This window comes from Panthera onca, chromosome D2, assembly GCF_046562875.1.
Source record: "Panthera onca isolate mPanOnc1 chromosome D2, mPanOnc1 haplotype 2, whole genome shotgun sequence".
Taxonomy (NCBI): domain Eukaryota; kingdom Metazoa; phylum Chordata; class Mammalia; order Carnivora; family Felidae; genus Panthera; species Panthera onca.
The window spans coordinates 17,760,865-17,786,493 of NC_138349.1; the positions used below are offsets into that span (position 1 = coordinate 17,760,865).

A 25,629-nucleotide genomic window follows, 5' to 3' on the forward strand; every position below is an offset into this window, starting at 1 on the left:
TTAAAACAAGTTTATCTAACAAACAACCCCAGAGCATTCTGTCCCCAAAAAGTAAGCTTGGTCTCTGCTTTTGTAACAACACAGTCCTTTTAAAGCTTCTAAGGACATAATTACCAGTTGAGTTTTGAACTTTGCCCAGATAAAGGCTGATACACTAGGCTTTGCTGTTTGTTTCTCTAATCAAGTAAATTCAAAAGTGAATAGACTTCTGGACCTTCTTTGTACCCAGTTCCCTCTCGAAGATCTACTTATTTTTCCCCCTTTCTTTATCACTAAGGACATTTTTATGGGTAGTAGAATATGTTTTGTTTTATAGAATTCCTACCACTTGGTTTTTATTCCATCCAAGCATTTTCAGAGAAACAAACACTAACAGGATATCAGCTAATAGCTGAAATTTAAATTGTTATCAGAAATTCCGCTTCCTTCCCTAACCCCACTGTCACTATCTTTAAAAACTGACAATATGCAAGGCTAACATGTAAGCTGTAAAAGAAATACCCCATTCTTCCTTCATACCCGCGCGTACACACACACACACACACGCACACGCACACACACACACAGTCCAAACACGGGGAGCCAAATGGCAGATAATTAAGGAGAATACTATCTGCACTACTCCTATCATTTACCAGCCTGTTTAACAGTTTTTAAATAAAAATGTGATTTTGTCTTCTTCCCGCCCCCCCCCCCCACAGCGATTTTCCAGCCAGCCTTGGGCAGTAAACAGTTAATATTCCACTCTCCCCTGCTGCCTTGAAAACCAAGGAAACAATTGAGACATTGTCCAGCGAACAAGACTCCCAGGGACTGACATTTTTGTTTATGTCCCAGTTCTCAGCCTGTCAATTTCCACTAGGCTGCCTGACCCACACCAATACGGTCCGCCGTGAGCTGAAAGGGCTCCGCTTCATTTATTTTATTAAAGCTTCGGTGTCTGTTTTTGATTCAAACTCCAAACCTCCCCACCCCCGCCTTCTCCCCAGAAAGTTGCCTCCTAACTCAGAGGTTGTGTTGCAATTTCTTCTTGGGACTGGTTGCCAAGAAAAGTAACAAAATATTTTTGAATACCAATGTTTGCATGGTTTGGCCAAAAAAAAAAGGGTGGGGGGGGGGGGGGGAGTGTACCTGAACAAGTCACCCAGCCTTGAAAGCCTCATGTTTTCATGGCGTCTTGAAAATAATCCGCTGAAATGTGTCCACGGGAGTGGACTTACACGGTGATCTAATGATCTGACGTCCAAACTCCAGCACTTCAGAAACATTTAAAAATCCTCAGATACATCTGAAAAGCCCAAACTTCACGTTCAAAACCAAAAAGAGTCCATCAATATTTTCACCCCTACTGATGCCACTCCCCAACTAATCATATGAATTACAGCCCCCCAGCTCCCTCCTCGGCCTTTCCATGCCCCCACTGCCACCCCAACACTTGGCTTTCCGGGTGTGGGCACTGCATCAGTGATACTTTTGAGGCCCTGCTTCTGACACTTTATCTCCATGAAAAGCACACACACAGCAGTGAGCACCGTTTCCTGTTTGCAGAGTGAGCATGAACCAAATCACACCCTATGCAGCAGCTACGGAATCCAGCAGCATATGGCATTGTGCAAGATTTCCTATGGAATAAAGGCAGCAAAGCCCTCCTTCTGCTTCCTATCAAATCCTGTCACTCTGTGCTGGGGGGTCTCTCTCTTTCCCACTGGCCCAAACCCATCTCTCCGCATTAAGGTGCAACACACACACACACACACACACACACACACACACACACACACCGACCCAAAACCTGGAACTTTTACAGGAAACAGAACACTCGAGAACTTGAAAGCCACATGGATCCAACCTCCCTTAGTCCCCCTTGGTTGTTCCAGTTAGACACAGCCCCTGTTTTCACAAACTAACCAGTAAGCAAAAGGCTGGGGCTGGGGTGTCTGCTGTCCCAGAGCGCCCCCATGATGTCCACACTGTCCTAGATTCTCAGGTACCCCTACCCAAACTCAGTATATAAAACCACATTTTCCAACTAACCATCTCTACCTTTTTTTTCCCCTCTCACCCTCTCCAAAAACAGCGTTTGGCTATCTTCCCATTGCGACTCTTTGTTTAGAATTGAGGATTCCCCACCCCCTTTTCATCTCTGCTCTAAAGGGCCTCTTCAGACCCTTTCAAAGCCTCGGCAGCCTCCCCAAGCTCGGGTCATCAGACACTGAAATAAATGGAGATACTTTTATGGCATATTTGAATGTAACAAGCCATTCTCTTTCGTTTCCTAAAAGGAAGCCCTGTTGGGCAGTCACAAGTTATTACTGAACCAAGGTTGAAAGACAGAATCCCTAAGGGCCAAAGGTAAGATTGTAACATTTACAGCCACTACGTTCTTCCCCCTTTTAAGGCCCTAATGAACCAGTGTAGGGCATAGGCAAAGCATTAACTCCTTCCTGCCAGAAGCTTCCATCTGCCCTGCTAGGTGAGCCTCACAACCCTGGCACCTCCCACCGTTCAGATCTCAGCTTGGACCCTGTCTTCTGGAGGAGCCCTCCCCCTGCCATCATCCCACCTAAAACAGCCCCCAGCCCATGGTCCTGCTCTGTCCTGCTGTCTTGCTTTATAGCCACCACAGCTCCTACCGCTATCTGAAATGACCTTGCTCCTTTTCAGCTGGAAGGTGAGCACTGGGAATAAGAGCCTGGCCACTGGCTTAACAAATACTGCAAAGGACTTTCTAGCTAGGAAGAGAGGCCACTTCCTTTCTTTCTGGGCTTCGGTTTCTTCATCTGTAAAATGGGAAAAATAATGATAATTAGTAATAATAATATCTTTTCTCCAAATGGTTCTAAGGATTGAAGTAATATATGCAGAATCTGGCAAATAAAAGTGGTCAGAATATAATTTTTTAATTATTTTTTTATTCTTCTCTTTTTTTTTTTCCATATTATTTGTTTACTGGTTTGGGTCTCTACTACTCTCTTCCCCTCCCCCTCCCCACATAGAACAGACGCTCCACTAGAACAAGAATATTTTCTTGCCGCTGATAGATTTCCAGCCTCTCTCCTCATGGGTAACCGACTAAATATTTGTGGGGAGGGTGGGAGGAAGAGAAATAAAGGTGGAAGCGGGTGGCTCAAGGCAGACATCTGGCTTTCCTGTTTTGAGCAATCAATAATCACCTACTTGGGGTGCCTGGGTGGCTCAGTTGGTTGACTCTCCAACTCTTGATCTCAGGGTCCTGAGTTCAAGCCCCTCACTGGGCTCCATGCTGGGCATGGAGCCTAATTAAAAAAATAATAATAAATCAAATTAAAATTAAATTAAATTAAATTAAAATAATCACCTACTCACAGCAACCTTCCTCAACGGATACAAAGGGACAAAGACAAAAAGATCTTTATTGGTTGTGAGATATGTGGTCTTCAGACATGCTTAGATCAGACACCATTCAGTCCTGACCCCCTGATTTCCTCTTGCTTCCAAGGGGTAGAGGCAGGGAGAGGTCTGGAAAGGCCTGCTCTGCAGACGCCCAACCTAGGGACCACGTCCTGGGAAAAGCCCTTAACTACCCACCAGGCGTCCTCCCCCGGCCTGCCCATCTGAAGTGATGATGCTTTTCCAAGTGGTAAATGAATCATGTCAGACCAAAAGCCATTTTAAAAGTACACTTTGTAAAAACCCCGTACTACAGCACATTTCATTTATTAATTATGCTATGGATTAGGGATCAAAGTGCTAGAAATCTCAGTGTACTAGAAATAAATGGCTTTTGTGGTTACCTAAATCCTCGGAGTCCCCTGGAATGTAATTCCTTAGGCAAAAACAGCTTCCCAGACGTCTTGAGCCACCACCTCCCTCACCCCTCCCCATAATACAGAGGAGAGTGATTACTCAGCATCAGACCCGCATGATGCAATTATTTGGGCTTTTAACATTTGAGTTCTATGAAACATGGAACTATTCCTTCTGAACCACCCTCCTAAGGATGGGATTTTTAGCTCCTAGGATTGAATCTCAAGTCCTTCCCCTTTTCCTTCCTGTCCTTTGCCCTCACCCGCTTTTTCTTCCCAATTAGATTCAAACTGAAAATACCATACAAAGATGTTGGAACCCAAACAAATTTCCAGTAACTTTTAAGAAGGCAATGGGGCATATAGCATTAAGCACACAGACTTTATGGTCAGAAAGATCTGGATTTGAATTCTGGCCCCGCCACTTGCCTTGTAAAATCTAACTTCCTTAACTCTGGTTTTCTTATCTTTAAGGCGCCTGGGTGGCTCAGGCAATTGAGCGTCCACCTTCAGCTGAGGTCGTGATCTCATGGTTCGGTTCGTGGGTTCGAGCCCCACATCGGGATCTCTGCTATCAATGGAGAGTCCGCTTAGGATCCTCTGCCCCCCCCCGCCCCTCCCCCCTCCTTGCTCTCTATCTCTCTCTCTCTTTCTCTGTCACTGAAATAAACATTTAAAAAATAAAATGGGGATAAAACTGCCTACTTCAAAAGGGAAGTGATGTGATAAAATGTAGAAAGCTTCTGTCCAGAGCCAGCACTCCGTACCTCGTCAATATGTGACTAGTAGTTATTTATTGCCCCTCCACTTCCATTATTTCCCAGATAAAAGTCTGGTCCAGAGTTTCTACATCTTGTTCCACGTGAGTTGTTTTAATCATATTTAAATTCTAGTTAAAGAAAAAAAAAAAAAACCCAATCTTCTGACTTAGATTTTTACCATAGAAAAGTAATTTCCTTAGACGCGGCTATAAGATAGCAGACATCGAATCAAAATCATGGTTTCTCCACACTGCCTAAAGTAAGTACAAAATGAAAGCACGGAGAGTGAGATTAATAAATTTGTGTGCATTAAAAATTCTTAAACTTCATTATTTATATTTAAAAACCCATCCAAGCAGAGTTTTAAAACATCACAGATGGGGAGAAAGTGTTTCCAACACATAGCCAATTCTCTAACTTATATAAAGAGCTCCTATAAATCAATAAAGAAAAACTGAGTCTTTGTTTTTGGGGTTTTTTTTTTTTTAATGTTTATTTTTGAGAGAGAGAGAATTTGAAGCAGGCTCCAGGCTCCAAGCCCGACAGGCTCAGCACAGAGCCTGACAGGCTCCAACTCACAAACTGTGAGATCATGACCTGAACAGAAGTTGGACGCTTAACTGACTGAACCACCCAGGCACCCCTGATTCTTTAAAATGTGCAGAGGATTAAACCAGGGGAGCCACAGTGGAGATAATGAACAAATGACAACAAGAATGTCAACCTCAGGAGTCAAAGAAATGCAAATTGAAACATGATAACATGATGTTGCCACACACTGACCAGATTGGTAAAAATTTAGAGTCTGACAAGATAAAGTGTTGTTAAAAATATGGGGAGAGAAAGTGTTTATACAATGGTGATGCACCTCCTAACTGAGCCAATCATTCTGGAAAGCCTGACGCATAAGGATACCTTGTGAACTATGGCTGAAAACCAGCAACCTATGTCCTACCAATTCCTCTATACAGTATGAACCCCAGAGAAATGCTTTACATTGTCTACATACATCTACCCAAGGACCATTACTGCAGCAATAACTTTTTAAAGATTCTGTCATCTTAAAAAACTGTAAGCAACCCAACATATACCTATCAGTACAGGAATGGGGAAGTTAGTATACCCATGTAATGAAAGAGTACGTAGCAGTTAAAATGGGTGAAATAGATTTAAAGTGCAACATGGGTAAAATTCAAGTGCAATGTTGAATAAGAGAGACACGCTGTAGAATATTATGAAATATGAAACCACTTACCTAGAATTTAAAAATTACTAATACTAACTGTAATACAAAATGGCACTGTAATACTGTAGGTACCTCTACATATACACGTACACATACATGAGCACATATATATACATATACATACACATATACACACACATATACACATTCACATACATATACAGAAAAGTGGGCAAGCCTGGACTGGGGAGACACCAAATTATAACAGTAGTTACATTTCGGAAGGGAAGATCATGGATCCCTTCCCCAGGGAGGGAAACATAGGTTTAGTTTTGTTCTTTTGTTCTTTGTTCTTTTTGTTCTGTTTGTTCACAAGGCATTAGATCAGTAATTGTTGTTTTAGGTGGCAGGTAATGAGTGTGTCCGTTATATTTTTCTTTGTACCTTTCACTATTTTTTGTTTTAGAACTGCCAACCACGTTGGAAAACTCGAATACGTAAAAACTCAAATTTATACAAAAAATAAATTACAGAGTGAATATGCCTGGCACCAAATAGAGGGAGTGAGCTGAGAAAAATGCCCACAAAAGCCTTCCATCAATGTAACTTACCAGAAAGATTTGTAATTTGCCCTCCAGTCGGCAGGCACACGCCCTCATGGTGTGTGAAGGGAGGTATAATTTGAGACCAATGCAAGGCTCATCTTGATACAAATCTCTTTTTGCTGGTTCCTTTCTTCTGCTAAGAGTTCATACCTTTTCCTCCTAGGAATCCACGAAGCCTCATTTCCTCAACAGGAACTAACAGCATCACGAAGGCACGACAGGCCTCGAGTTTCCTGGTGCAGCCTCCAGCCTGCTGCCCCTCCCTGGCTGCGAGCTCACTCCCCACGGAAGCAAAATAACACCAAGAGGTGAGAAGCTCAGTGCTGGGGTCAGGCTCCCCGCACGCACATTCCAGCTTGCCACTTCACCATCTGGATCACCCTGGGTGTTCCGTGCCTCCCCCCACCTCCTCGCTACACTCTAGCTTCTTAATCTGTAAAATGGGATAGCGACAACAGCTAACCCATAAGGGTGTTGTGGGGATTAAATGTGGCAGGCACATAGATTAATTAAAATAGTAAATTAGTACAAGGGTAAACCAGTAAGTGCTCAGGAAACCTCCAGTGTTATCATGATCTTGAATACATCTCTCCACGTCTCAGTGCATCCATTTCTTAACTGTCAATATGAGGGCTTTGCACCCAGAAAGCCACTAAATTCCCTTTTCAACATGTTGGGTCCAGGGCTAAGTCTGAGATTAAAAGAAAAATCAGGAACAGAAGAGCTAGCATGAGAGAGAACAAGGCTCTGGTCTACCTGCAATCCTGTTGGAATTGAGGCTCCAGGACAGCGTGTGACAAAAAGTTCCCCAACCTCCTTCCCTTGGCTTCTGTTCTGGCCTCTGGTATCACACCCCTGTGCCTAACAGGATCCCGACAATCCCCACCCTTGGCTTCATATCCAGCAGGTTCCATGTTGCCAGCTCAAAACCTTTGGAGGAAATTCACATAGGCATCCAGACACCAGAATACTTGGCCAAACCCAACCCCGCTGGCCACCTCTGGAACCCCAGCCATTTCCACGCGCCAACGGCCCGCCCTCCCTCTCCTTGACAAACGCCCTCTCTGCCCACTCACTTATTCCACACAGAGGTCCAAAAACGCACTAGCTCACCATATGTCCTTACTGCCTCTCAACGGGTAGACTTTTCATGTTCTGAAACTTAACTTAACCATGAGATCGTTGGCATAAGAGCTGTGCTGATATCCCACACATGCATCAGCCCCGAACTCAAAGTGTGGATAAAAACTCAGGACGAGAGTCATCGCAAGTATGGAAAGAAGAGAAAGAAGAGAAAGAAAGAAAGAAAGAAAGAAAGAAAGAAAGAAAAGAAGGAAGGAAGGAAGGAAGGAAGGAAGGAAGAGAAAGAAAGAAAGAAACTAAGAAAGAAAAGAAAAGAAAAGAAAAGAAAAGAAAAGAAAAGAAAAGAAAAGAAAGACAGGGAGAGAAGGAGAGAGAAAGAAAGAAAGAGAGAAAGAGAGAAAGAAAGAGAGAAAGAGAAGGAAAGAAAGAAAGAAAGAGAGAGAGAGAGAGAAAGAAAGAAAGAGAAGGAAAGAAAGAAAGAAAGAAAGAAAGAAAGAAAGAAAGAAAGAGAAGGAAAAAAAAGAAGAAAAAAAATTAGATAGAGTTGGTTCATTTAAAAAAAATAAAAAAGCCTACCCTTCCAAATTAAATGTTTGGATAGCACTGAAGTTACCACCCTCTTAGCACATCCTGACTTCTTCTCATGCCACTTTGAATTCTAAGGTTGGTGGAAGGGATACACGTGGCCTTCATTCTTCAAAGGTCCTTCTTTGACTCACTGTCAAAAATGGGACGCTGTACATTCACAAGTGTGATGCGCAAAATGTGGGCTGAATCTGCGCATCACATTTGGTCCCTGTCACGTCCTACAAGACCACAGGCAGCCAAGTAGAGCACCCGCCATGGGAGAGACTTGGGGGAATCAATCAACACGGGGAAGGCGCACCAGCTCCTAAGCCTAGCTTCACGGTCTTCGACACATTCCCATTCCTGGTTCCGATGAAAAATGTTCCTCTTTCCCATCACTTCATTTAGAACTAACTTTTAAATGGGGAGTTGTAAGAATTTTGCTCACCATGGCATCGTCATGGACGTTTCCCTGGGCTCAGAGAGGTCCAACAGGGGACTCGATTTCTGACACTTTCCCCCCCAAAAGTTGACTGCCTAAAGCAGAAATGACAGCTGTGACACTTCTATCTACCATCCCTTGCTCTATCCTTCTTCACCCTTGACAGATATTAATCTCCTAATGCATTCCTTTTCCTGAAGCCCTGACATAGGCCTCAGAATCTCTCTCAACACAAAGTTCCAAGCAGACAGCACCCAGCCTACAGCCTACATCCAGACGGCACTCTGCTCTAAGTCCTTAGAACAACAGTTTTTAGTCTTTTGGAGTCACAGGATCTTTTCGTGGCTTCTATGTATTTTAAGGGAAGTGTCAGGAGACCCCCTCATCAAATAGTAAAGTTGTAATAATCTATAAATCACAGAAATAAACGCCTGTATGCTCAGCTTGCCACCAATTATCCATAAGGAAGTAATGCTTCCAAAATAATAGAAGTTAAGTGTTGAGACTACGGAGGTTACAGCAGGACCTCCTTATTTATGTGGGTTATTATCACATTTTTCAACAAAAAGAGCAGTAGTTAATACTATTAATTAACTGCTTATTCCTTAATTGTTCTCAGGAACGGAAGAAATAAAAGAGCTTTAGGCAGAGTATGTTAAGTAGGAGTCAGAAAACCCTGAGACACTAAAAATATGAAAACAGGAATTTTATGAAAATACCTAAAGTTCGTTTTCAAAATTCCCCCATGACCACAGGAGCAAACCATGGAAGACTGTTTTTTGTTTTTGGGTTTTTTTTTTCCACACAAGCCTCTCTCCCTAGAAATTGTTTGTAGGAAAAAATCGTGGGGACTATGTCTCCCTCTGAAAGCAACTCTCAGATCCGTACAAATCAACCCATTCCTAAAGAAGGCAAGTGGGTCCTGTTCCTACAGGTCCCTATTTACATAGTAGCAGAAGAATCAGTTCGTGCTCCTGCATTTCTAATTCAAAACAATTAAAAATTCAGAAGAAGAAATAATGTTTTTTCTTATAAGCCCGAGGCTCTGCAAACTGTATTAGTTAGCATTCCTTGGGTTGTAAGTGACAGAAAACATCTCAGACTAATTGGCTTCCTAACTGGATAATCCAAGATTGGAGCTGGCTACACAGAATTCAATGGTACCATTGACACTCCTTCCACACACTTTTTCATCTTCTGCAAATGAGCACCCTCCGTTCAGTGGTGCGGGTGGGTGTGAGAGTGGGTGCGGGTGGGTTGGAAAGCAGTTGCAAAGAGCCACAGGGTTGCACCCTCTCTGCCTAGTGAAGACTCCTAAGTATCTTTGCTTAAATAACATGCCTCCACCTTGCCCCATCACACGTCTGTCTTCCCGGATCAAGAGAGTACGGAAAGGTAGTCAGTTCCCTATAGTTGTTGAGGGGCTGGGGTAGGATGCTGTTAGCAGTAAACAACGGTGCAGGGACAGATGCCATGTTCAGAACCCTACTCCGTCTTTTAACATTTGGTTTCTTATACTGGAAGGTCAGCACATAGGTATTATTCCTGATACCTGTAAACAGGTGGATAATTTAAGAAGAAAGGATAATAAAAAGACCATACCAGTCAAGTGCTTTGTGAAAGTGGGATGGGAAGGGGCTGGAGGGAGAATGAAGGAAAGATGGTTGACTGTATTCTAAAAATGGAAATGGATCCTTCCAAACTTCCCAGTTTGACCTTTGACAATGCCTTGCCTTGGTCATTGTAATTCTGGGTTTCAGACATTCCTTCATTTATAGGCTTTGGCTGAAGGGGGTTGCCACCTCTTTCCAAACGAATATTTCTCCCTGAGTTTCAACTGAATCATCCCTAAGGCTCCCCCGGGAGCCCTTCTGCCCAGTTACGGTCCCCATGCTGTTATTGTGATACTTGTTTTCTGATTTTGTATGTTCTACCTCCACCCAGGCAAGGTTTGCTTCTCCTCTAAGCCTGAAAGGGCTGGGAAAACAATCTCTTAGAACGTTCCGTGTGTTCTGAGTCAGGCCTAATTGGAGGAGGTGCGGTCCAAAGACAGGTCTGCGTGACCACCCTACGTGGTCTCCGGGGGCCATGAAATGGTCTAGTCCCATGGCCTGTGATGTGGCACGCCTTCCTTCCTTCTCTAGCCTTTGTAAACATTTGCTACTTTCTTCACCCAGCACCTGAGCCACACAGACAATGTACTTGTGAGACAAAGAGGCAATGGGCAACTCACACCCTTGAAACGGGAAGAACAAGATGCTTTTGCCCCGCTGTACACGGACACATGGTGACCCCATCTCATTCAAGCCTCCGAAACAGCCTCCGTGATGCATTTAAGCACAGCCTGGACCCACCCACTCTGCAGGCTCTGGCTGCAAGAGATTGCATCATGCCACTCAAGAGTGCTTCACAGTCTTCTAAATGCAAACAAGATACAGCTGGACAGACTGCACGCTTGTGGAGAAGGGCAGGCCTCACACGCAGTACCATCGGGAAACATTTGGGTCCTACGTGGGGTGGAAGGAGGGGAAACCCAGATATCAGCCACATCCTGCTGCACCAGCATAGGACTGACGAAGGAGGCTCCCTCAGACTATGTGTCCTCCTATTGCCCCCTGGCCTTCTCGCCTCCAACCAACACAATACTCTGAGCATGCCCGGTGCCTGCTTTAGACCCTCTCCATTCTGAGCCCTTGAATCTCAAAGTCCCACCTTCCAACCGACAGGTGCCCAGTGCCCGCTCACAGCTGTGCTGGGCCCCTTTCAAAAGGCAAAATGTATGCTCCAGGTTCTCAGTAGAGGTATGGGATATGACCTGTTCCAGGATTTAAAAGGCCATCTCAAATATGGGAATGAAGCCCAGGTACCAAGGATAGAAGAGGGAAAGTTACAAAGACGGGAAGTGAGGAGGCCAGGGCAGACACTCCAGCAACATCCAAGGGAGAGAGGGTGGCAATCGTGGTGATGGTGGAGGTGGTAAAAAAAAAAAAAAAAAAAAAGATTTCACAGTATTTTGAGGACAGAGCTGATACAATATGCAGATGGATTATGAACCCACAGGACAGACCAACGGACTGAACGTGGAGCGTGAAAGCAAAAGAGGAGTCGATGATGAATTCCATGGCGTGGGGCCTATGCAATTGGCGGATGCTGTTAATCTTTACTGCGATGTTGAACTTGAGAGCGACAGGTTTGATGGTGGGGTGGGGGTGGAAATAAAGAGTTACATGCTAATCTTCTGGTGTCTATTTGACATCTAAATGGAGGTTGAATCTGCCACTCAGGGGACAGCATGGGGCCTACGCAAGGACCTGGATTCATTGTCTGCATATGGCCACTCCTGCCCATGGAATCGTGGGCAACTCCGCTAACCCACTTGGCCTTTCACATTCTTGTATGGAAAATGAGGCTAACGATAAACTTCCCAAGCCAGACCCTTCTAGCATCCCTCCTTACTTAGTCCCCAGTACACACCATGGGCCAATTCTGCAATCCAAGTGTTTTCTCCCTCCATATTAATTTATTAAAAGAGACGAAAATCTGACCTGCAAGCCACTGACAAGCCAATCACAAAATCGCTCCATACGCCCCACACAGCATGGTTGCTGAAAATACCCATTTCCTGTAATAAGTAATCAAGCTCTGGATTTCCCAACTGGGCACTCTCTTAAAAAGTTCAGGCACCCTGCGCCAAGATTTCGAAGGAACAGTCAGTTTAAACCAAGACTGGAAAGAGACAGAAACCCTACAAGCCTGACCTTCTGGAGCTTTTGTGTCAACCATGTTCCACATAAACGCCGCCGTGGCGATTCAACACACTCCGTTGCAAGCTGGAATGTTTAAGGGTGGATTATCAGGTTACTAGCAAACCGTGCACAATGTCATAACCCAAAATTATGCTTCTCCAAAACATGCTACTATATTAGGTAGAAAGTACCCACGTGGCCAAGCTCTCTACCAACCAGGATGATACTGAACACTCTAAGGTAACAACGAAGTCACACTTGTCCAAGACTAAATCAATCCTGTCCCTCACCAGAAACTGGTTTTCTGCTTCCTTAATGAAGCACCACCGTAAACGGGAGTGGGGTGGCGGAGGGAAGGACCACAGGCAAAAAAAAAGAAACTGTGGGCTCCCTGGCTTCAAGAAACTTACAATCTGGTTGGTGAAACAAGCCCCATACGTAGAGTTAATCAGCAAGGCAAGAAGTGACCAGCAGGACGGGATGGATGCCAAGTGAATACTTTTGTTTTATTTACTGGAAAGATAAACATAGGCTGTTGAGCTCTAAGTAGATCCGTGTTGATTTAAAACAGGCTCCCACACTTGGTAAACAGAGCAGGTGCCGAAACTAGAACAATGTTCCAGGGTCTGCTCCAGTCTCTTCCCTGAAGATGCTGAGAGGCATCGTGGAGTCGGGCAAGCTTTAAGCACTGCCCCCTGAGTGTCTAAGCCTCCAAATGACTCCAGATCCTGCCCTAAAGAAGCGGGTTGACTTTGCATAACCAGTGCTTCCCTAAGCCTATTTTAGGAGGGGATCCTTTTTTCCAGTAACCTTATTAACACTCAGAGAGACAAATGTCAGGAAATGCTAGCCCAGAGCTGCCAAAGACTTTTCCCCCAAGCACAAGACGCAGTGTTGAGAAATGGTCAAGGCTGATTGGAGGCTGCAGCCTTCCCCGCACTCACAGTGATCTTAAACATGGCAATAAATAACATCTTTGACAAGTAGATATGTTTTCCCAGAAACATAATCCAGAATCGTATTCCCTTTTTGCGTTTGTTTTCAAAGATTTTATTTTCGGGGCGCCTGGGTGGCTCAGCCGGTTAGGCGTCCGACTCTCGGTTTTGGTTCAGGTCATGTTCTCACAGTTTTGTGAGTTCAAGCCCCGCGTGGGCCTCTGCTCTGACAGTGTAAAGCTTGCTTCGGATGCTCTCTTTCCCTCCCTCTCCACCCCTCCCCTATTCACATTGTCTCTGTCTCGCTCAAAATAAACTTAAAAAGATTTTTTTAAAAACCTTAAAGATTTTAAGTAATCTCTCCACCCAACATGGGGCTCAAACTCACATCCCCAAGATCAAGAGTCAGATGCTCTACTGACTGAGCCAGTCAGGTGCTCCGAATCATAGTCCTGAGTCCACACATAGCATCAAATACTTAGTAACTATGTGCCCAATAATATGCCATTAAAAAAAGATATCAAAACTAAAACTAAAAACAAAAAACTGTAGACTTATTTGAGGTTATGAAAGTATACTCCAAGACCTCTAAAATAGCCCTAAATGTGCTGTATATATTCAGGGAACTAGTACAGTATATCTAAAGGGTTACACTGTAAGTTATCAAAAGTGAGTATATGTAATCCTATAAAACCATGATAGCATCAGCTGACTTTAAAACCTCCAACTACTTAAGAAGCTATCATTTTGTTTGCCTGTGTTGAAGGCGTAAAGATCTTGGGAAACCCAAGGTGGATGGGCTGGGTGGGTCTCTTTTCTGGAGCAAAGCAGAGTACGAGTAACATTTTTAGCAACATTTTTCCGGGAAAGCCCAAACTTTTTCTTTTGTTAAATTCCCCAGAGGGGGCACCTGGGTGGTTCAGTCTGTTAAGCATCCCACTTCAGCTCAGGTCATAATCTCACAGTTCGTGGATTCAAGCCCCACATCAGTCTCTGTGCTGACAGCTCAGAGCCTGGAGCCTGCTTCGGACTCTGTCTCCCTCTCTCTCTGCTCCTTCCCTGCTTGTGCTCTCTCTCTCTGTCAAAAACAAAAAATAAAAATAAATTAAAAAAAAAAATCCTTCTGATCATGGTTGGGGTGACTGGATGGTTCAGTTGGTTAAGCGTCTGACTTCAGCTCAGGACATGAGCTCACGGTTAGGGAGTTCAAGCCCTGCATCAGGCTCTCTGTTATCAGCATAGATAGAGCCTGCTTCAGATCCTTTCTCTCCCTCTCTCTCTCTCTCTCTCTCTGCCCCTCCCCTGCTATCTCTCTCAAAAATAAACAAACATTAAAAAGAAAATCATTCTGATCTTGGTAAATGTTTCATACATGCTGATGACTGTAAAAATTGAAACCTTTCAGAAAAATATTTGTGCCTATATATCAAGAAAAAAAATTTTTAATCTTATTCTCTTTTACCTGTCTTTCTAAGACTCTATCCTAAGAAATAATAAAGGAGAGGGGGTGGGGGACGAAAGCACAAAGATTTACGTGCATAGATGTTCATCACAGGATTATTTAGAATAGTAGAAACAAAGGCGTAAGATACTCTAAAGGCCCAACAATGTGCCATTGATTAAGCAAATGTGTGCATAGGCATATTATGGGCTGCTACGTGATCATTTAAAATCCTTACGAATTTTAATGACATGGGGAGGTGCTTTTCATTACAGCAATTTTCCTTTTCAATAAATACAAGGCTGCAAATATTGAGTGCTATAAGCTTGAGAATGTTGAAAACAAATATAAATATTAAACGGCGAACAGGCCACTTCTGGACAGTGATTAAAGGGACAGCAGTGGGTGACAGGACATGTGACATAAGGTTGTGAAACCTTCTGTGATTCTAATCTGAAAGGGATACGACCAAGCTTGCACAACACAATCCTCCTTGGTAGAATACTTTCCATCACCGCGGCGGTCAGCTGCCACACCAGCAACTCAAACCTCAAGAACTTCAGAATTCCTCATCAGAGAGTATTTTCTGGAAGGAGAGAAGGAAGCTCAGACTTTTAACTCTAGGCTCCTTTGGCCGAATGACTCCACTTTCTCTTCAGAGCATGACTGATCTATCCACCACTTTTTCCCAGGGGGGAAAAAAAAAGATAACCCAGCAGCCTGCTTCTTCATATTAAACACGCACAGCCCTCCTTCCAAGAATAATCGTATTTCTGCTGTGCTCACAGGCTCGCTTTATATCCTCAGACAAAATACGCACCCTCACCACAGTTCCGTCCGTGAAATGGGAAAGCTCTGACTCAGCTCCCGCTAGGAAACACATGCCAAGTATTCTAGAAAGTCTGGCTGAGTCATACATAAATGGGGAAAAAGACAAAACAAGGGGAAAGTGTAAACGTAGTGAATAGCGAAGGGAGTGGAGACAGTGGGTGGGGAAAAAGCTCTTAGGAAGCCCGCATAGGTTCACGCCCTCAAATCACCCAAAGTTCACCTGGGCCACAGCGGCGTGGCCCCCCTGCCCACAATTTGTCAGTACTCACCTTGGCAGTACCTCAAGGACACCCAGAAGCAAAACCCTCGCCAACCTCGTGTCCCACTGTCCAGGGGCACGGGTGGATTCTCCTTGAGACAGGCCCACCCCATCCAGCTCATGGAGTTCCCCACCCGCAGCACTGGGCAGGCCCCACTGTGCCTGTTATTCATCTTTCCCCGGCGTCGTTGTGGTCAGGGGTTAAGACGATGGCAATGTTCTGGCTGTCCTGTCTCACATCCTGACTCCCACACCCGGGCAAACACTTAACCGCCCTGGGCCTACTTCCTCCTCCGTGAAACAGGGGCAACAGAGCATTAGGAGAGCACCTAGAACAATGCCTGGCACGCAGAAAGTGTTACTGGCTTATTTGCTATTATTCTTATGATCCTTCATCATTGACTCCACTTTCTCCCAGCGTCTAGAACACTTTTTCCCCCACACAGTCCGTGAATGAATCGATGGTAAATGCAAGACCATTTACCGGGGTGGGGGGTGGGGGGGCAGACCTGAGGGGCTCAGTCGGTTAAGCGTATGACTCTCTTGGGTTTTCGCTCAGGTCACGATCTCATGGTTTTATGAGTTCAACCCCTGCGTCGGGCTCTGAGCTGGCAACGCAGAACCTGCTTGGGATTCTCTCTTTCCCTCTCTCTCCGCCCCTCCCCCATTCACACCGTCTCTGTCCCTCTCAAAATAAATAAATAAACTTAAAAACATTACAAATAAAAAAGACCAAGAGAAAGACCAATAAAAGCTACTTATCCAAATTTGGAAGAAGGAAAGGGAAAATTCTCTACCCTACCCTAAATATATTCCAAACAAGCTGAAATTTAACAGACTGTCGACATTATTCTGAAGGGACTAAGTAAAAGTTTGGATTGTCCACATTTCATACTGCCATAGTGCTTTGGGGGTCATGAAACCTAATAACTGAATTTCTCTAAAAAGACAACTTGAACTGAAGACATTTTCCCAAAGGAGGTAAATGAACTACACCAACAGGTACGTGGAAATGCGTTCAACATCCCTAATCATCAGGGAAACGCGTAAGGAGATACCACCTCACACCTGTCAGAATGGCTATTATCAAAAGACAAGAGACAACAAGCGTTAGTGAGGATGTGGAGAAAGGGACACCCCGTGTGCTGTTGGTGGGAACGTCACCGGGTACAGCTACTGTGGAAAACAGTATGGAGATTCCGCAAAAAAAATCTAAAGATAGAACTACCGTGTGACCCAGCAGAGCTTCTTCTGGGTTTCTATCCAAAGGAAGTGAAAAACAGGACCTCGAAGAGGTCTTTGCACTCCCAGGTTCACTGTAGCATTATTGACAATAGCCAAGGCACTGAAACGATGTAAGTGTCCATCAACAGATAAATGGATTTTAAAAAGTGGTGTATATATACACAATGGAATATTATTCGGCCATAAGTACGTAGGAGATCCTGCCATGAGACAACACGGATGGACCGTGAACGTTATTATGCTAAGTGACATAAGTCAGAGAGAGAAAGGCAAATACTTCACGATATCATCTGTACGTGGAATCTAAAAACAGCTGAAACTCAGCAACGGAGTGAGACGGTGGTTACTGGGGAGATGTTGGTCAAAGGGTACAAACTTCCAGTTACAAAATGAGTCAGTTCTGGGGATCTAATGTACAGCATGGCAATTATAATTATATACTTGAGTTGCCTAGAGAACAGACCTTACGTGTTCTCACAGCAAAAAAGAAATGGTAATTATAGGACATGCTTAGGGGTATCAGCGAACCCTAGGACGGTAATCATGTTACAGTACAGAAGTATTTCAAATCAACACACTGTACACCTTAAACTTATAAATGTATTAGGTCACTTACATCTCGATAAAACTGGGATTAAAAAAAATGAAACATAAAATAAAAATACAACGCTTCTTCCCCAAACTTGGCAATCCCACCCACCTACCTTTGACCCTTCCTTCTCCCTCAATACTGACGTGTAATCTGTCGGCACATTCTGCTGCTGTTCCCTCCCAATCTGTCTACTTCAACCATTATCCCCACGGCCGGCAATTTTAACACAAGCCAAAGCCCTCACGGATCTCCCACGGTGGTTAGAATCAAACACCAAATTCGCACCATATCCTCCCCCAGGCCATTCTCCCTCGTCCCTCAGGACCTGCAGCCACTGTAGCTGGCTTTAAATTTCTCTCACAGCTAAAGAATTTTCCCTTTAGGAACTTCATACGTGGTTTTCCTTCTGCCTGGAATGCTGTCCCATCTCCCACCCTCTCCTTCTCTCACACCCTTACCTGGCTAACTCTAATTGATCCTTCACCTTTCGTTTTATTTATTTTTGTTATTGTTTATTTTTGAGAGAGACAGAGCGCGAGCAGGGGAGGAGCAGAGAGAGAGGGAGACACAGAATCCAAAGCAGGCTCCAGGCTCTGAGCTGTCGGCACAGAGCCCGACGCGGGGCTCGAACTCACAAACCGTGAGATGGTGACCGGAGCCGAAGTCAGACGCTTAACCGACTGAGCCACCCAGGCACCCCCTTCGCATCTCATTTTAGATGTCATTTTCTCAGGGGGCCGGCCCAGCCTGTAACGTCACTAACTTCTCAGTCAGTGGAAGAAATCCCATCTCCCCATCACACCTGTCACAGCACCTATACGCCGCCCCAGGCTGGCACCTGGCAAGGTAGGGGCTGAGACGGTTTTGCTGGGCCTCAGCATCTAGCACAGAACCTCCCAGCATACGCCAACTGCCAACAATCGCCCAGGAGAGCAGGTGAGGGCAGAGCCCAAGCCAAATAACCCATCAAAACACCCACATGTATTTAATACCCAACAGGATGTTCTCAACGTGGTTTTTCTTATTAACCATGAGGAGGTGTCCCCACACCCCCAAACTCCTCAGACACAAAAAAGCGAGAGTTTCACCATGCCCTCTGAGCTTACTGGAAAATGCTCGACACAGGCAAGCAGAGACCCTGCCTGAAGCTCTCTCATCACGCTGTATTTCCTAAGTTTTCTGAACTCTTTCAGCATTTAAGCAATAACAACAACAACAAAGTACAGCACCACAGTCTGGCAGGCTTTGCTCCTCGGGACACAGACTGCTTTCTTAGCCCACACCTCAGTGCTCATTACACAACAAAACGCACAAGACCAAGAATGACTAGCAATTCACCCCACGGTGAAAGTCCACATGGACTTCAAAAGGAAACCCCCAAGATACCATACCATGGTGGGAACTTCTGAAGCCTTCTGCCATCTCGTAAGATACATACTATACCAAAATACCACCATTTGGGGTACAGAACCTTTTTTTGCCGCGTACAAAGGAAGCTAAATGAAAGTCTTTGTATAGCAAAGACACCGGGGCTGGTGTCTGGGGAGCGGCTGTCCTCCCACAGCTTACGGGGCGCTGGAGGCGGGTCGGCCAAGACTCAAACACCGCCACGCTTAGCACAACCCGGATGCTTGGCCGAAGCAAAGAATTAAAAATACGAATTTAAAAACGCCAGAGAGGATGAAATATGAACTAGTTACGTGAATCAGATAATGCATGGGCCTGGGGAGGCCAGGAAGAGGGGAGGGTCCCGGAACCTGAACTTCTCAGTTGTGTGGGGAGGGAAGAAGGGGAAGGGAGATGCGGACCTCTTGTGTAAATTGCTATTTTTTGGCTAACCTCCCGCCCCCACCGCGCCCCCCCGCCAAAACCCAACTCAATACAGCATCCTTGGGGAATAATTTCCTCTGTCTTCTGAGCACAGATGAGGAGCCGCTGGATTATAATACATAAGATGCACTTATCGGTTATAGGCACTAAAATTTGTGGGGCTTGCTTCTTAATTTAAATATTATTTGACCAACCCAATTCCACTAATTAGGAATATTTATTCTACACATTTATTTTTTATAATTCGGTAACCCACATACCACATGAAAAAAAAGAAAATCCAGTTTAAAACATTTTGACAAAAAGCTTTAAACTCCTCTGTGAAAATTCCACCCCAGATGGGTGCTCGGCGGTTATTTTCTCAGCAACTGGTGATAGTGAGAGTCTCTAATGATCACTAACAAACACTGAGCACTTCTCTGGTTTCAAAGGAAAACATTAGAAATAATTATGAAATAACCTGGCCCAGAAATTACAATAAACCCGAATTTCGGAGAAACTAGGCAGCAATCCTTAGACAATTATTTTGAAACATGTCTGATGAAACAGTGGGATGTGACAACGTTTGATTTAAAAAGAACGAATAACAAAAATGTGAGGAAGAGCCCCGGGTCTGGAGGAGAGTTCGCCATTCACCGGCAGAGCTGAACTGAACGCAAACCAGAGACCCAAATGATACATTAGCCGGAATCCAGAAGGCTCCCTTTATAAATACAGATACACCGTGCCGGCCAAACTGGTTTTCTGGTCGACCCACTGCTGTCCAGTGAAAAGGCAGATCATTCATTTCTGGTCCCAAGGTGCAGGATTCCTCTATCCCAAAAGCTGCATGAGACCACTGGGCGGATAAAGAGGCCAACAACCACAGCCCTCCTCTACCTGCCCGGCTCCCTCCACCAACCCCCCCCCCCCCACTCCAGCATCCCCCCTCCCCATTACCCCTTCGTCTCAGGTGAAGATTACAGAAATGCAGAATTACAGGGCTAATTCATATAACCACAGACACCATTCAGTTGCCACAGCATTAAGTATTTCACAAATTTGGTTTCCTTTTATCCCAGCTTGAGTCCTTTCTCTCCTCTGTCCCGCTGCCAGAGCCCACCCTGCTTTCACAGCCCAGAACCCCTGCGCCACCTCCCCCGCCCCGGGCCACTCCCCAGGGTCCCCAGGAGCAGAGCAGAAAACACAGAAGTTGCTCCTTGGCTCCTTGGGGCAAGGGGCTCCATGCGAAGCGTGGTGGGGGCCCAAAGCGGTGGCCGTGGAAAACACACCTCCTAAGACAGCGGGGGATAGAGGGACCCAAGTCCCGCCGCGTTCCCCTTGCCAAAACCCACACTGGCTCTGGACAAAACGTCTTTGCCTCTCCTCAGCCTGTCCATTTCGAAAGATGAAAATTAGCGCTTAGGGTCTACCTTGTGACACCGTCCACGTGGGACGGCTGGGGAGGCAGTAGGGGCAGCTCTCTCTAAACGGATCAGCCCCCATTCACACTCGGGCAATGCTCACCAGTGTGGGCCCACGACCTCCATCCACACCCGCGAGGGGCTGTGTCCACCCTGAACCACTTCTAAGAATGGCACCTTCTCTCCACTCGGAGAGCAAAGGAAAAAAAAAAAAAAAAAAGCCTCCAAGTGATTCTAAAGATAATGTCCTTTCTCTAGAGCTTTAAAAAAAAAAAAAAAAAAAAAAGGCAGAGAAATACATTTCAAAGGCTAGACGCACAATGGGAAATGCGGGGGGGGGGGGGGGGGCAGGAAGCGTGAAAAGGACTGGCTTCCTCATTTTACCCTCTAGGACACTGCAACTATCGCAAATCTTTGTACATTGTTAAAATGTTGTTCATACAGCATTCACTCTCCTCGGAGAAACCTGCATCAGTCGGAGCCCCACACCAGCAACGCCCTCACACCTACCAGGCTGTCCCTGATAATGACCCCGCCTGACCGTCCGCAAAAGAGAACCAGCCACAGAAAGTTACTCTCCCTTAGTAAAGAACAGGCCACCAGGCCCCGGAAAAGGAGCGGAGGACCGGGTCCAGTCCTCGCTCTGGCCACTAACTCAGCGTGTGACGTTGGGCAATTCACTTAGGGCATCTCTGGGCCTGTTTCCTTTTCTGAGAGCAGGTTGGGCCGAGATGATCTAAGGTCACTTCCAGCCCTGAAACCTTGACATTGTAGGAGCGTATGTAATTATGAGCATCCACTTTACTGCGGGGTGGGAGGAAGGGAAAAGCTTCTGGAAAAATGTCAACCTTTTCTATGTGCCTCATTTATAACATAAGAATTTGTAGAACATTTTCACAAACGATGACTCAAGACGTGGCTTAACGGAAATAAATCACTTTGTAATACATACACACACATACATATGTATCTAATATTCATATAACAGAGGCATAATTCATTAAATAATATATACTCTATTATAGCAAGCTACAAAGTAAGGAGACAGTTAGCCTGAAGTTTGACACAATGCATCTTGAGGTTTTTCTACTTAAGAAAATCATTTTGCCATTTTTAGAAATTACAAGTAACAGAGAGGCAAAATATATTAATGGGTAGCATTTTGTGGTACTCAAATAAAAAATACATGAATTATTTCATGCTTTGCATAATTCTACCTGTCATAGATTCATTATAAAAAATGTGTCTTCCATTAATTATTTCAAAACTATGAAGTCCAGCTCATGATATAAATATATGGAAGAGAATATTCTAAGAAGGCTGAGCCATCTTCTCAAGAGGTTAATTTATAAATTCCACTTTCAGAGCCTACAAAATCTGAAAGTACATTAAAAATATATGTAGACACACGTTTTATGTTATAGTCTCTCACTACTAGAAACAAATGTTTCCTATGTTAAACCCACAGGCTTTCAAAGCCATGGATGTATGGATTAATTTGAACTTAAGCCCGTCCAAATTCATTTCTACTCTCCGTTTACAATCAATCAGCCCGGATAAAATTCTACTGATATTAACGTAGAATGTTACTACTTTCCAACAATTAAGACAAATTGGGGGATGGGGGTGGGGGGGACTGGAAAGTGTCAAATCCAAAGCTTCCCTTTTGCATTTTCTAATTCCCTCCTCTGCAACTCACCTCCGCTAAATGAGTCTTTCAGGAAAGGATTTGGAGATTGTATTTTTGTAAGCTGCTATGGCACCATTTCCAGTCTCCTCCAAACCATGGTGGCAGTGTCCCATTAGCTAGAGACCACGAGGCTAGACTAACCCAACACCAGGAGAAAGGGGTGGTGGGAAGACATGGAAATTTTCCAAGTAGGTAACAATCACTAAGGTCCAATAGCAGAAAACAAATACCTTCTAGATATAAACCATATCCAAGAATATTCCAAATATATATATATTTTAAAGAAAGAAAAAGTGATAAACAAGACTTGCTATCAACAAAAGAATATTTTCTTCATCTCCGCCCCCCCCCCACCCCCCAAGAAAGGAAGGAACCGCCTTTGTAAGGTCACTTACGACAATGTGTGCCGGTGACGGAGAGCGGGCATCCTTGAGGGCTTGTCTGCTCTGGAGGGTCCCCGCCTGGACATCAAGCAGTGGCCATTTCATCTGGAGATACTAGAGGGAGGAAACAAAACGAATGTGGCGGATGAATTTGGAAAAGCTATACAAAACAGCTATCCCAAGACCTAACTCCTGGGGTCCCTGATACACAGACGAGAAACTCAAAGGAGTAAAAACAGGCAAATAACAACACCGAAAAACTTAAAAGCATGCAAAGAACACCACTACCCACAGAAAGATCAAATCGTGCATATCAAGAGGTTCTTCTTAGGGTTCATGTCCAACAGGTACTTTCAACAGAACGTCAACACTATGAGCAACTACAGTTTGGTTCTGAACATTCAAACTTCAGGCTGGCTCTAGAGAACACGATTTCCCTGGTACTAACTCATTTAGAGGGAAACGGTAGGGATGTGGGAGAGAAAAGCAGGGAGAGGTCTCCCAAAGGAAGAAAGCGAAGGGAAGTCTCAAGCCAGAGGACACCATCAATCCCGGATCTGCTCTTTCGGTGACCTTCATTTCTAAAATGCCACCATCCTTCACTTTCAAGTCGGCTGCATCTGTGCAAACGTCCTTTCGTAGAAGCTGCCCGAGCAAGAGGAAGATGGCTCCCCTCACCAGCCCCAAAGGTGGAAAATCCGTGGCACAAGGAAGGGAAAGGGAGTTACTTCGGTCACAAGCGATCACGTCAGCTTTGCGAAGAAGGGCTTGAACCGGGGTGAGGTGGCTTGCCCCGTCACAGAGATACTTAACACATGGGATAAGCGACTCCAAGGCACTACACTCTCAGCGCAGTTGCACTCAGGAAACCTTCAGACAACTGAACAAAACTGAAGCCACAGTGCTAAGATTCTCATGAGGACATCACCAGCCTCTGTATCTCCGAAGGCCAATTAATTGTTAAATGCACCAGTTAATGCTTAGAGGGCACTGAAGAGGCCATCTTGAGCTCTCCAGAGACCCGAAAGCAAAATAAACGGCTAGTTTTCATATAAACTGCACAGGACATTTCACTCAATGAATACTGATTAAAGCTCGCTTTGTACAAAGCCTTCTTGCGAAGGATAAGGAGATAGGAAGAACATTTGCCCTCAGGGAGCTTATGCGCACGTGAGAGAACTGGCTCACACACAGATGAAGTCCATGTAGAACTTCGTGGTAGAACCTCGGCACAGACTCAGGGAGTCTAGGGAGCCTAGGGAGTGCCAAGAAAGAAGACGGTAGTTCTGAGAAAAGACACTGGGGAAGGCTGTACACAGTAGGTCTTGTTAAGTCAGAAAGATTTCAACAGAAAGAAAAAGAACAGCACAGGGCAGTCCAGAAAGAAGGAAGGGTTGGCTCAAACCCCACATGAAAAGGAAGAGTGAAAGCCACACACAAGCCTTCCCATAGGTTCCTTAAAGATACAACTGGACAACGGATTAAAACCAAATGCGGTTACACCCAAAACTGGGAGAGCCTGGCCCACAAGCTACCTGCTCCAAGTAAACATTTTCCCAACTTAGATCTATACGAGGTTAGAGAACTTCTACAACCTCAGAGCTGTAAGCCAGAAGGCTCTCGTGTGAGGAAACCTGGTTACTAGTTCTAGTAAGTCACCACAAGACCTTGCATCAAATCCCTTCGCTTCTACGGACCTCCAGTGTTTCGTCCGTCAACGATCTGGGGTGGGGGTGAGGGAGGGACTGCCCCAGCACCGAAGGATTCTGGACCCCCAGACCGTAAATACCAGCAGGTACCCACTCCCACCCCCACCTCAGTCACCCTTATAATCAAACCATTTCCAGATATCTTATTTGGGGGCAGCAGCATCCCAAATTGAGAGCCACTGTAGTAAATGTTTCCGTAACCCAAGCCAATGGGCCCTGGGAACCCATTCCACCCCATCTCTCCCTGACTTCTTCCCATTCTCACTTGCCACATAAATATATGGACCTCGTTGGTGAAAACCACTCAATAGCATCATTTCCTTGAGGCCAACCAAAATGGAAACCTGCCAATACTCATCTTTCCTCTCATAAAAACCTGTGAGGAAAAATGCCAAGCTGAGTGCCACACACCTACACCTCACGCTACCCTCGGGGGGCAGGGTCAGATTAACAGACAGGTTTTCATCTTCGGCCATCTGTAAAACTGATTTGATCGCATCCAAACACCGGCTCCATAGAATTCAGAAATTTGGGCTTTTGTTTAAGGTGACAGACCTGCCCTGAGGACCTCACCAGAGAACTGTCATACCCATAATGCAATATTAATGCAGAGTCTTATAATTCTTATTTTACATAAAAGCTTCATTGTGTGCCATATCCAATCTCCGCAGGCTACCTGCACCACATATTTTTATGAGCCTACATTTCAGCGCTCCAAGCCTACAATACACATAATTTTCAATTATGTTAGGGCAGCCCAGGATCACTGCCTATATAACATTACTGGTTGGAGGAAATGAGACTCGGCCCCACTGCCCAGAGAGAGCTAACCAGATCCAGATGGTGGAGGAAGACAGCCCCAGTCCCGCTGGCTTGCAAGGACTCCACAGTGACAGCTTCAACCTCTCCATCCCAATGCAACTTGATCCCACAGAATGGCTGGGCCCCCGCAAACCTGTGCCCATCCATTGGAAATAACTGGCATTCAGGCTGACGAGGCTCCTTTCGGGGAAATAAGTATTATGTCAGGATTTTTTAAAGGAAGTTATTAACCTCCTCCGAAAGTGATGCGTTTCCCAGGTTCCTTCATCTTCTACAATTGGTCCTTATTAATAAGGAAAATAAATAAATAAAGG

The 25,629-nt window shown here is 45.0% G+C and overlaps 1 protein-coding gene across 30 annotated transcripts in view; it reads right to left on the reverse strand.

Annotated features, from left to right (window-relative positions):
• The window catches only part of TCF7L2 (transcription factor 7 like 2), a 202,300-nt gene that overhangs the window by 101,415 nt on the left and 75,256 nt on the right, over positions 1–25,629 (reverse strand). For all 30 annotated transcript variants that reach the window (XM_060641453.3, XM_060641452.3, XM_060641456.3 and 27 more), the window contains one exon: positions 22,797–22,898. In XM_060641453.3, the coding sequence (XP_060497436.1) occupies positions 22,797–22,898 (102 nt within the window). The remainder of the gene's footprint in view (positions 1–22,796; positions 22,899–25,629) is intronic.